Below are 12,290 nucleotides of genomic sequence, written 5' to 3'. Positions count from 1 at the left end.
GCCGTCCCAGTGATGACTATAGCATTTGTTTTATTTTTCTGCTGAAAACTCTTTCTTTGTTGCAGCCAAATCAAAGTGCTTGATGGGGAAGATGAATATTATAAATCTCTGTCACCTGTGGACTCCCTCCCAGAGGAAGACAACTCAGCCAATCCTTTCTTTGTTTCCTCATCCTCTAAAGGAGCACCTTTTGCTAGGCACTGAGCTGTACTTCCTGTCCCATAGATCTGTTGAGCGTAAGAACAGTCACGGTAATTGACTGACTGTCAGTTACTAAGAAAGCACTGTAATGGGGTCAACTTCTTTGGACATGTGGTCTGTGCCGGAGCCTCACTGAACAATTTTCAGATTCCTAGCCATTTTCTCATACCAATCTGCAGTGCAACATGAGCTGGGAAGTTCTTCCCTTCCTAATGCCATGGGTCTCTGTGGGACACTGAGCACACTGCCACTGTAGCAATAGCCGTCATTTATGCTCCCAACATCTAAGAGGGTAACACACACAATCTCATCATAAAAATTGTGAATGTTTATATTTCTTTATTTTCCTCAAGTCAATCCATACAGAATCTGCTCCTGTGAAAATCCAGGAGTCTTCTTCCTCCCCACCTCTCCACTGCATCCTCCTTTCCCTTTGCTGTTCTTTCTACCTGCCTGCCTCTCCCCATGGTCTGGGCTCCATTGCTGAGGGTTCCCATCCTTAAGAAGTGCATTCAAGGTCTCCTAGGCCAGAATAATTTTTAGTGTTTAGGGGGAAAGAACTAAATCTTTCAGATTTTTTTCTATGAGAGAATGAACCCTCTCTTGCTAATTATTATGCTGATAAAGATTTCCTCTTTATTCCCATCCACCCCCATCACCTTAGCAATAAAAAAAAGGAGAGAGAAAGAAAACTTGGACCTGTCAAGAGTCCATGCAGGTGGTTTAGTAACTCCATTCTCTGGGAAGCTGGCTCCATTGGGCTGTAAAGGGCCATAGGGGAAGGATCTGGTCTTGTCCACCTGTGTGTGCACAGAACTGGTGTAGTGCCTGGCACAGATGGACATCCAGTAAATGCCGACTCTTGAATGAATGGAGAGGCTTTACTTAGTTACAGGAAAGTTACTTTCAATTTCATGTTATACAAAACTAATCACACTTTAAGCAGCATAAGCTCTGATTTTTCCCTGGAAGTTGGGCTAGTCCTATTATAATTATGTCATACCATATATTGTAATACTCAATATGATTCAATACAAAATATTTTTTTGACTAACTACTCTATGCAATACAATATGTGAGGTTGCTGTGTGATGTAAAAAAACCCTACAACACCTTTTCTCTAGAACAGATGTTCTCAACATTTTTCATACTCCAAAATACTTGGCAGATATTACACATGGGAATACCCAGATTTTGAGAAAAAAAATCAGAGTTTTAACAAGGAGAATTTTAATAAGCATTTTACAAATAGGAAATAATGAAGTGTGACATCAGAAATTGTAATTTTATAAGAAAAATAAATAAATATAACCAATTATTCTATAGTTAAACTTCTGTTTTTGAAAAATGAGTCTTGATTTTTTTCCCAGATCTTCACTGCAGGCTAATGTTTGTAAGGTTTGTTAGAGCAGAAAAAACACAAATGAACTTTATTTTATTGTTTAAAAATTAATATCTAGGATATGTAGATTTTTAACATTGTTATTAAGATAAGGGTTTTTTGAAATTTCACTTTTATCATTGATTCATCTACTTTTGATTTGCTATTTGAATAGCTGCTTTTCAAATTGTTGGATAGAAAAGTTCATAACTTCCTACTTGTCTGTGTACAAAGTAATTGTATACCTGCCTTGTTTCTAAAAAATGTATCTATAAATAAAGTTAAAAAGGAAATAGAAGTGATTATAAAATTATACTTCCAAAGCTCTGCAACAATTGGTCATTACAGCTATAACTCCTACCAGAACTTAAGATAGAGTATGCACTATCAGCTATGGAATAGATAAGACAGACTGTAGGTACTATTCTTGGGCTAATCATAATGCCACACAATCAAAAAGCAATTCTTAAATCAAGTAGAGGAGATGATACAACCTGAGATTTCATAAATGTCGTATTAGATTTATCAAAGTGATATGCACAAGGCAAAAACAAAACAAAATCATAGTCCAGAGGGTTTATAGTGGAAAGCAATCTTCTTCTCCCTGTCCTAATCTTAGTCCCTCCCCCAAGGAGCAGCCACTTTTTGTTCTAATTCTAATTATTTTAATGGTTTCCATCAGGTCTCTGAATAATTTGCTTCTACCTTCTTGATATATCACTTTAGACAATATCTACTTTCCCCATCTATGAAAGAATTGCATTTATCTCAATTCCACCTCCCCTCTCTTACTTCATCCAGTGTTTAGAATTTTATGTTTAAATTTATGTTGATTATCTTTTAAATTAACTTATATAATTAAATGCCTATTTTTTATACCACTGACTTTAGCCAGTACTCTACCAGGAAGCTAGCATGAAGGAAACCAACAGGCTGAAGAACAATGTCAAGACAAACAGAATGACTGAGCCTGGGCAAAATACAGATAATTCTGGAAGCAGAACAATTTTTACAGCTTCACTGCAAACCCTTGGTGTTCATGTTCTGCGCTGCTCTTCTTTCATTTTGATTCATCTGCAAAAATACCTCCACTCACTTTCTAAACTTTCTTTTTTCTTTTTAAATGTAATACATATACAGAAAATAGTGCAAATCAGAAGACTCAGCTCAATAAGTTAACAGAAAGTGAGCATCTATGTAACCACCCCCGCAGTCTGATAAGTTATCAGAAAATGAACATCTATATAACCACCTCTACAGTCAAGGAGAATACTGTCAGCATCCTGGAAGTCTCCCTCACGCCCCTCTTCAATCACTACTATCCCTTCCCATCTCCCCAAAGACAAGCCTTCTCATGACTCTTACAGTAAACATTTCCTTGATTTTCCTTATAATTTTACCACTATAATGCATTCCTAAGCACTAACATGCATTTGCCTTTTGTAGTTAGGTTTTGGGAACTTTATATAAATGGAGTCATGTAGTACATAATTTGGGGGGTCTTATTTCTTTTATTCAATATTATATTTGTAAGATTAATCTATGTTGTAGAATGTCAATACAGTTCATTTATTTGTATGACTGCATGAATTCCAGCATAAGAATATGACATAATTGATTTAGCCATTCTACTTTTGATAGACAAATATGAATTGTTTCCAATTGGGGGCTATTTTGGAATTGCAATTATGGACGTTGTACATGTCTTTTCATGTATATTTGCATGCATGTCTATTGGCTATAAACCTAGGATTAGGATTGCAGGGTCCTAAAGTACATATATCAGCACTTCAATAGATAATAGCAAACTTTTCCTAAGTGATTTTACCAATTTACAATCACACCAGTGGAATAAGAGAGCATCCATTGTTCTACAGTCTCATTAACTCACGCTGTTAGTCTCTTCATAGGGGCACTCTGATAGGTGTATGGTACTATTCACTGTGATTATAGCTTACTTATCATTAATTAATAATGACATTGGGCACATTTTTATGTGTTTAGTGGTCAGTTTAGATACCTTCTTTTGTGATACACCCATTTTTATTGAGTTAACTATTTTTTCCTTTTAATTTGAGATACGTATTACATATTGTTACTTATATGTGTTACAAATATTTGCCACATTAGATGGCTTGCCTTATCAGTCTCTTAAAGTAACTTTTGATGATAAATGTTTTTAATTTTAACATAGTACAACTTATTAATCTTCCTTTTTTATTAGTTTTTTATGGCCTGTAGAGAAATCTTGTCCTATACCAAGGTCATAAAGATATTTACCTTCAAGTTCTTCTGGAGGCATTATTATTTTTTCTTTTACATTTGTATCTTCCATTCAAAATTGATTTTGTAAATGCAGTGAGGATCAATTTCCATGTTTTCTATAATGCATATTCAACTATCTGGAACACATTTAATGAAAAGGCCATCTTTTTCCTACTACTCTAAAATACTACCATTTACATGAATCAAGTGATAATGGGTCTCTTGATTCTTATTCTGTTCCATTGATCTGTTTGTTCCCCTTGTCTTAAATATTATACCTTTACAATAGATCTTGGTATATGACAGAGCCAATCTTCCAAAATTGTTTTTCTTCTCCAAAAGATCCTTGATTAGTCTAGGCCTTTTGCATATTATAGATTCAAACAGTCAACTTCTTGGGTGGGGTGCTGCTGAGATTTTTCTTTAGGATTATCTTGTATCTTTAAGTCATTTTGGAAGGAATTGTCATGTTTATAGTATTGAATTGTTCAATCCATGAACATGGCATATCCTTCTGTTTCTTAGTTATTCCTTCTCTTTTCTCAATAATTTATAATCTTATGTGAGAAATATTACATGTATTTTGTTAGTTTTATTCCTATGTATCACATATAACTTTTTATTATTTTAAGTTGTTTTCTGATTTTTGTTTTCTATTTATTGCTTGCTATAAACTAAATGTTTATGTCCCCCCCAAAATTCATATGTTGAAACCTAATCCTCAATTTAGCAGTGAGGCCTCTGGGAGCTGATTAGGTCATGAAGATGGAGCCTTTATGAATTGGATTAGTTCCTTTACAAAGGAGAGCTCAGAGAGAGCTTGTTTTCTTCTTCCATAGGTGAAACACAGTGAAGGGAGACAGCTTTCTGTGAACTGGGAAGCAGGCTGTTACCAGACATCAAATCTGGTGGCACCTTGATTTTGTACTTCCTAGCCTCCAAAACTTTGAGAGAGAAATTTCTGTTGTTTAAGCCACCGAGTCTATAATATTCTGTTACAACAGACTAAACAGACTAACACATTGCTCTTACATGCAGTTGACATTTCGTATTTGAGATCCATCAACTTTGCTAAATTTACTCATTCATTCCAATAATCTATCTGTAGATATTTTTGGATTTTCTCATACACAACTATACTCTCTGCAAATAACTATAGACTTTTTCTTCCTTTTCAACATTGGTACTTTTTTTAACTGAACTCCCCTTATCAGTAGCTACTGCTGCATTATAAACCACCGCAAATCAAGCATATTTCTCACAAGTCCCACAAGTTGGCTGAATATTTCTGCTTATTTGAGCTAGTCTTGTCAGGGCTCACTTGTGCATCTGCAATTAGCAAAGCAGCTTTGCTGATGTTGGTTGGGTTCCTCACATATCTATGCCCCAGCAAGGACAGCTGGGATGACTTAGTTCTATTCTACATGGTTTCATCCTCCAGTTTGCTGTTATCCCCAACAGCAGTAATAGAGTCTCCAAAAAAGAAAGAGAGAAAGAAAAAAGAGGAGTGTCTCTCTTTAGGCTTCAAACTGTACATTGTCAATTCCACCATATTTTTTTCTTTTTTGGGGGGTATCATTAATCTACAATTACATGAGCAACATTATGGTTACTAGATTTCCCCCATTATCAAGTCCCCCCCACATACCCCATTACAGTCACTGTCCATCAGCGTAGTAAGATGCTATAGAATCACTACTTGTCTTCGCTGTGTTGTACAGCCTTTCCCATGCCCTGTCCCCTACATTATGTGTGCTAATCATAATGCCCCTTTTTCCCCCTTATCCCTCCCTTCCCACCCTTCTTCCCCAGTCCCTTTCCCTTTGGTAACCATTAGTCCATTCTTGGGTTCTGTGAGTCTGTGATGTTGTTTTGTTCCTTCAGTTTTCTCTTTGTTCTTATACTCCATTTAAGATGAGTGAAATCACTTGATACTTGTCTTTCTCCACCTGGCTTATTTCACTGAGCATAATACCCTCTAGCTTCATCCATATTGTTGCAAATGGTAGGATTTATTTTCTTCCTATGGCTGAATAATATTCCATTGTGTATATACACCACATCTTCTTTATCCATTCATCTACTGATGAACACTTAGGTTGCTTCCATATCTTGGCTGTTCTAAATAGTGCTACGATAAACATAGGGATGCATATGTCTTTTTCAAACTGGGCTGCTGCATTCTTAGGGTAAATTCCTAGGAATGGAATTCCTGGGTCAAATGGTATTTCTATTTTTAGCTTTTTGAGGAACCTCTATACTGCTTTCCACAATGGTTGAATGAACTAATTTACATTCCCACCAGCAGTGCAGGAGGGTTCCCCTTTCTCCACATCCTCACCAACATTTGTTGTTGTTTGTCTTTTGGATGGTGGCAATCCTTACTGGTGTGAGGTGATATCTCATTGTGGTTTTAATTTTCATTTCTCTCATGATTAGCGATGTGGAGCATCTTTTCAGGTGCCTGTTGGCCATCTGAATTTCTTCTTTGGAGAAGTGTCTGTTCAGATCCTCTGCTCCCACCACATTCTTTTAACCAAAGTGAAACTACAAGGCCAGCCCAGATTCAAGATTGGGTAAATAGAATCCATCTCTTGATGGAAAGGGCTACAAAGTCAGTTACACCGCAAACGGCATGGATGGAGGGGGAGAGAGAGAGATTTGGAGTCACTTTTTAAATTAATATGCCACACTGACCTGGCTAACATTTCCAGTACAGGCTGTAGGAGGGCTAATAGTAGGCACTCTTGTCTTTCCCAGTCTCAAAGGAAAAATATTCAGTATTTTGACAGTAATTAAATTTGCTGTTCCTTTTTTTTGTGGATATTTGATTTTATCAAATGAAATGATGAAATTAACATGTAAATTTTTAATTCTCATAATATCCCTATTTGTCTTTCTTTGGAAGAGTTTGTGTAAGAATGACATTAATTCTTAAATTTTTTTAATTCACTAGGGGAGTTATTTGTGCCTGTATTTTCTATTAGGAAATGCTTTCATTGCAGATTAAATTTCTTTAATAATTTATGACTTCATATTTTCTATTTCTTCTTATGTCACTTTTGGTAGGTTTCATTTTTATGAAATTTTATGTCCATTCTTCTACATTTTCAAATTTGGTTAGAATTGTTCAAAATATATCTTAAGATATTTTTGATATTGTAAAAGCTATAGTAAAATCCCTTTTTCATTTATGATGGTAATAATTTATATTCTCTTTTTTTCCTTGACAAGTCTTGCCAGCTTTGTCAATATCATTAGTCTTTTAAAGGAAACAACATTTGATTTTATCTTTTTCATTACTTATTTGTTTCCTATTTCACTAACTTCTTCTTTTATGCTTATTATGTCCTTTCTTTGGCATGATTTGCTGTTACTTTTTTCTAACATCTTGGGATTTTAAGGCTTCCTTTCTCATAAATCCACTTATACTCTAATCTTCCCTTTGGGAATTAGCAGCAACATACAGGCATTTTTATCATTTGGTTCAAAATATTTTCAAATATCCATTATGATTCCTTTTTTGACAAATGAGAGTTTCAGAAGCTTATTAATTCCTAAATATACAGGGATTATTTTCTCTTAGTTTTATTTTTGAGTTCTAGCTTAATTGTTCTTATAACCAGAGAACAAGCTCAGTATGACTTCAAGACTTTGATATTTATTGAGACTTTGTAATTGAGCATAAGGTATTTTTGATAAAATGTTTGTAAATATTCCATATACATTCAAAAATTAAGTATACTGTGCAGTCTTCGCAGTATTCACAGAAGGTCAATTTGTTCATTGGCATCTCCATGCTTACTCATTTGTTGACTGCTTTTTCTATCTGTTGTTTAGAGAAATATGTTAAAATCTCCAATATGATTATGAATTTGCCTACTCCTTTTAACTTTGGCAAATTTTTTCTTTATATAATTTAAGGATAAATTAACAGATAAATGTAGACACTTTTATCATCTTCTTGTGGCTACCCAAGAAATTACAGTATGTACCCTTGACTTATCAAAATCTAGTCTTTCTTGATACTTTTACCTTCTTCTTAGAAACTGAAGAAGTCAAGGACCTTAAAATATTATATCTGTCCATATTATAATTCTTCCTTTATTATATTGCCACTATTGTGGTGTATTTTAACTTCATATATATTTTAAATCCATAAAACACTATTATTGTTCCCACTGTTCTTCATTTCTTCCTACATCTCTTCTCTTCTCTTCTGGGATTCATTTCTTTCTGCTGAAGAACATTTCAGTGTGTGAGTTTGTTGCTCTAAGTTCTTGTTTAACTGAAAATGTCTTACCCTAATTCTTGAGGGATATTTTTGATGAGTATATAATTCTATATTGGCAGTTATTTGCTTTTAGGATTTTAAAGATAGCACTTTATTATCTTCCAGATCTCATTGTATCTGGTTGAAATCAGTGATAAGTCAAAATGTTATTCCATTGAAGGTAATCTTTTTCCCTGATTGCTTTTAAGGTTTCTTTATCTTTGGTTTTACTATGATATGGTTCTCATTCATGTTTTCTTACTCTCTTGGTTGTTATTTATTGCTTATTGGAAATCATATCTGCAAAATTGTTAAGATAATTTAAGACCCAGGATAATATTCCCTTCTTCCATAAAACAGTAATATTAGCCAGGGACATGAATTAATCAGGACCACTTTAATCCAGCTTCAGAGCCTGGGATAGTTTGAAACTGACTTCCAACACCTATGAGAGCAGTCTACATCTGGTACACTATTTTCAACAGTGGAGCTCTTTGCACTCCCAAAGTATGTGTGCGTGTGTGTGTGTGTGTGTGTGTGTGTGTGTGTGTGTGTGTGTTGGGGAGATAGGTGTTTAAAATGCCAACTTTTGTCCCCTTGGCCCCCCCAGCTGCTCACCCTCATAGCTTCTTAATTGAGTCTTCTGAAATTGCCAAATGCCTCCCAAAAGAAAAGTTGCCCCAGATGCTGAGTTCTTATCTCAGAATTTCTGTCTTCTACTAGATCTTGGTTTAATATTTCTTCATTATTTCTTCCTAGCTTTCCAGTGTGTCCCATCAGGTGTATTTTAAATTATGTACTAATGTACTATTAGCCTCAAGGGGAGAACAGTTTGAATTACCCAGTCCTTTATTATTGGAAGCAAATGTTTTCTTCTACCTATATTTCATCTTTCAGAAATATGTTGAAATATCTCTCCCCTGATGATTTCATCTTCTGTTCTCATCACTATTTTGAGTTTGTTCCCTTTAGTTCTTCTCTACTTCCATTTAAAAAAGGTCTCAGGAAATAGGAATCACAAATGTGTGCATGCTATATCTGGCATGTTGTAACCTGTCCTGCTTAAAATTATTTTTAAGTAATCATTTACAAATATTCATATTTGAACTATTATTTTTATAATAGCTTTATTGAGATATAATTCACATACCTACAATTTACCCTTTTTAAGTATACAATTCAATATACGTGAACAGTATTAAAAATAAATTACTCCACACCTCACAATTAATTTCCAGATACTGCTGTTCTAAAACACTATAGTTGAGCTCATCTAGGAGCTTACAAAGTAGAAGCAGAAATGTGACAAATGCATAGTTATTTACCATAGGAAATGGCAGAGTAAGATCAGATGAGGGAGCATAAAGGAATGTTTTGTGAAGGCATCAGTATTTAAGCTGAATCTTGTATGGCAGGTAGAGCAGAGATGGGCAGGGGTAGAACAAACTGGCATCCTGTAAAGTAAAACACAAGGGCTGGTACCCTTGGTCTGAATTAGAAAAAATGTCTCCCTGCCCTCTTCGAAGCACTCTTGTGCAACTAGAACAACCAAGTGTCTTGGAAAAGCCCAATCAGACTGAAACAGCAGGAAAATTAAGGTCCTGTCTGGTTTGACTGGAGCATAGAGCATTAAGAAAAAAAAGGTCAAATCAGAAAAATTGGTTGTGGAAAACTTTGAATGCTATGCTTAGGAGTTTGTACGCTATCTACTGGGCAACAAGAAACCACCAAGGATTTTGTTCAGAGGAATGCTATGAACAAGCTGAGACTTAGAGAGAGCTTGTTCACTGTATTGTGAAGGGGAGAAGTGAGAGGCAAGGAGATCAGCTGGAAGACTTCAGTGGTAGTTCAGCAAAAGGTAGTTGAAGCAAGAATAGAAAGGGCTGTCAATTCAGTACATCTTGCAAAAACATTTTCATGTTGGGTCATGAGGATTAGGGAAGGAAGGAGTGGAGGAAGGATAAATTAAAGATGATGCCATGCAGAAGAAATGGGTTGAAATCTGGACTTTATCTGCAATCTATTGCTGGGTGACTGGAACAGTCACTTTAGTCTCCTGTGGCAGCAGACTACTTCCCCAGGAACTTGATGGGAAAGGAAGGAAGGAAGTGGACAGGTAATTCAAGGGGGTTTGTAGGATTGCCTAGATTTGTAGGATGAAAACAATCAAATGCTGAAGAGAAGGATAAAATTAAGTTTATACTAAAGATAAGAGAAAGTAATTTTGCTTGCTAGTGAAGTTGGTGAGAATCAAAAATAAAAAACCAACATAACTGGACTTCAGGTATTTATTAATCATTAAAGCAGTCTTTGAAAGGTGGTTTGCTCAGAGCTGTGTTTGTTGGTTTTTCACACTGCTTATGCTATTTGTGGGATTTCATAAGGTATTTTTTGCTAGTTCCCTCATGATAGTTAAAATAAACTTGAAGACTGTAATATTACATATACCACTTTTTTTCAAAGATCTGAGATTATTCCTAGGAAAAATATCTGGGGTTCCTTTATATTAATTACATATGTTGCCCCCTTTCTGTGTAGCCATTATTGAATTACATTAATCTTCATCCTAAGTCAAATATGTGAAGTAGAAATTCCAAAGAGATGTTGAGATATTTCCTCTTAAATATTTTCTTATTTCTATCTATAACAAACTTACAACACCATATCTAATCACACCCAGTGGTTTGAGTCATTTGACCCACTGAGGATCTCTCAAGAATGTCATGGACTGGTTATTGATCAAGTTAATTGGTTAAAAAACTGACCTGGTCATCAGTTCAGGCTGTGTCTCTGTGTAGACTCTAGCTTGGCTGTTTTAACCATACTACCCAGTTAAATCAGGTTTCAGTATACTCAACTTATGTTAAAGGCAGAGAAGGATTTTGTGCATTTACATATGATACACATGAACCAGTGACAACCTGTAAATAAAATGAGATGTTAGGCAGCACCTATGCTTAGTTAGTTAATTGGGTAATGCTTCAAACTTATGTGAACCTCTGGCATTTACCAAGCCCCTTGGTCAATGACAGTAGAGAATGCTAGTCTTTGGAGTCATACAGAATGCTTTCTTCATTCACACTCTTGTGGTTTTACTAGGCTACATATCATTCAAAACAAAAGGAGGGGAACAGAGGAAATGGATTAAAGATGGTGGTGTGAGAGGTGAGACAGAGGCTTCCTCCTAAAACCACATATAATATGAAAATATAATTAATACAACTAATTCTGAAAGAGCAACAGGAAAGAGTACTGCACCAAACTACATACACCTGGAGAAAAGAATAAATCTCATGGAACATGGTAACGTACCAAAGCCATGGCCTGGCAGGACCCAAGCCCTTCCCCCAACCCAGGCTCACCAGCAGAAGGAAGAGAAATGGAACAGGGAGGGAGTGGAGGCCTAGGACTGCTGAATACCTAACTCCGTAGATCTGCTCTGGGACCATAAACCTACATTTCATGGTGCTTGCATGGTACTCTCGTACTTAGGGGATTAGAAAGCTAAGACAGGCGGAATTCACGGAGAGACTGAGATTCCAGCTGCTTGTGGAAAGCAGGGATCTGTATCCAGCTGCTCTGGGACAAAAGAAAAGCGGGCAGTCTGAGAGACTTCCTAACAGCAAGAGGGCTGCTAAAGGGGCAAGGATTGCACAAAGCTTACTAATCAGGAGAAAGGACAGGTAGGGTGCACTCTGCACAGCAAGTTGGGAGCTTTCACAATCTTCAGGACCTCCAGCTCCCTGGCTGGCTACACAGCTCCAAGGACCCCCTCCATGATACTCAGCCAACTGTACCTTTCTCCCAGGCAGCCCCACCTGGCTTGGAAACCGGCAAACATTAGGCCATCCAGAGAGAAGACTTATCTATAACAACTACAAACACAAAGCATAGAGGCTTATACCTGTGTGCTCAGCCCACTGGTTCAGGCTGGGGAGACAGGCATAGCAGCCGGGAAACAGGAAACAGCTTTTTCCTCCCCCCAGGGACCAATACCGCTCCCCTGCAACCCCTGACATTGCTTCAGGGGCTGAGCAGCACTATTAAGTAGAGCTTCTGGACACAAGAGGGCACCATATACAAATATTAAGAGCCAAAGGAACCTGGTTTAGAGTAAAATTATTAATACAACTCCTGGGAAAGATTATATCGACCTCATGAATCTTCCTG

General features: G+C 36.4%; 1 protein-coding gene across 4 annotated transcripts in view; it reads left to right on the top strand.

Annotated features, from left to right (window-relative positions):
* Positions 1 to 2,400, top strand: part of MYO3B (myosin IIIB) — a 462,595-nt gene extending 460,195 nt beyond the window's left edge. Inside the window, exon 12 of one of the 4 annotated variants that reach the window (XM_073218712.1) lies at positions 66 to 2,400. In XM_073218712.1, the coding sequence (XP_073074813.1) occupies positions 66 to 204 (139 nt within the window). In that variant the 3' untranslated portion in view covers positions 205 to 2,400. The remainder of the gene's footprint in view (positions 1 to 65) is intronic. The other 3 variants (XM_073218711.1, XM_073218709.1, XM_073218710.1) reach the window with 3 other exon arrangements.
* Positions 2,401 to 12,290: the final 9,890 nt, after the last annotated feature.

Source organism: Manis javanica, chromosome 12 (assembly GCF_040802235.1).
Source record: "Manis javanica isolate MJ-LG chromosome 12, MJ_LKY, whole genome shotgun sequence".
Classification (NCBI taxonomy): Eukaryota; Metazoa; Chordata; class Mammalia; order Pholidota; family Manidae; genus Manis; species Manis javanica.
The sequence above is the reverse complement of the archived record's forward strand: the minus strand, read 5'-3'. Positions and strand labels throughout refer to the sequence as shown.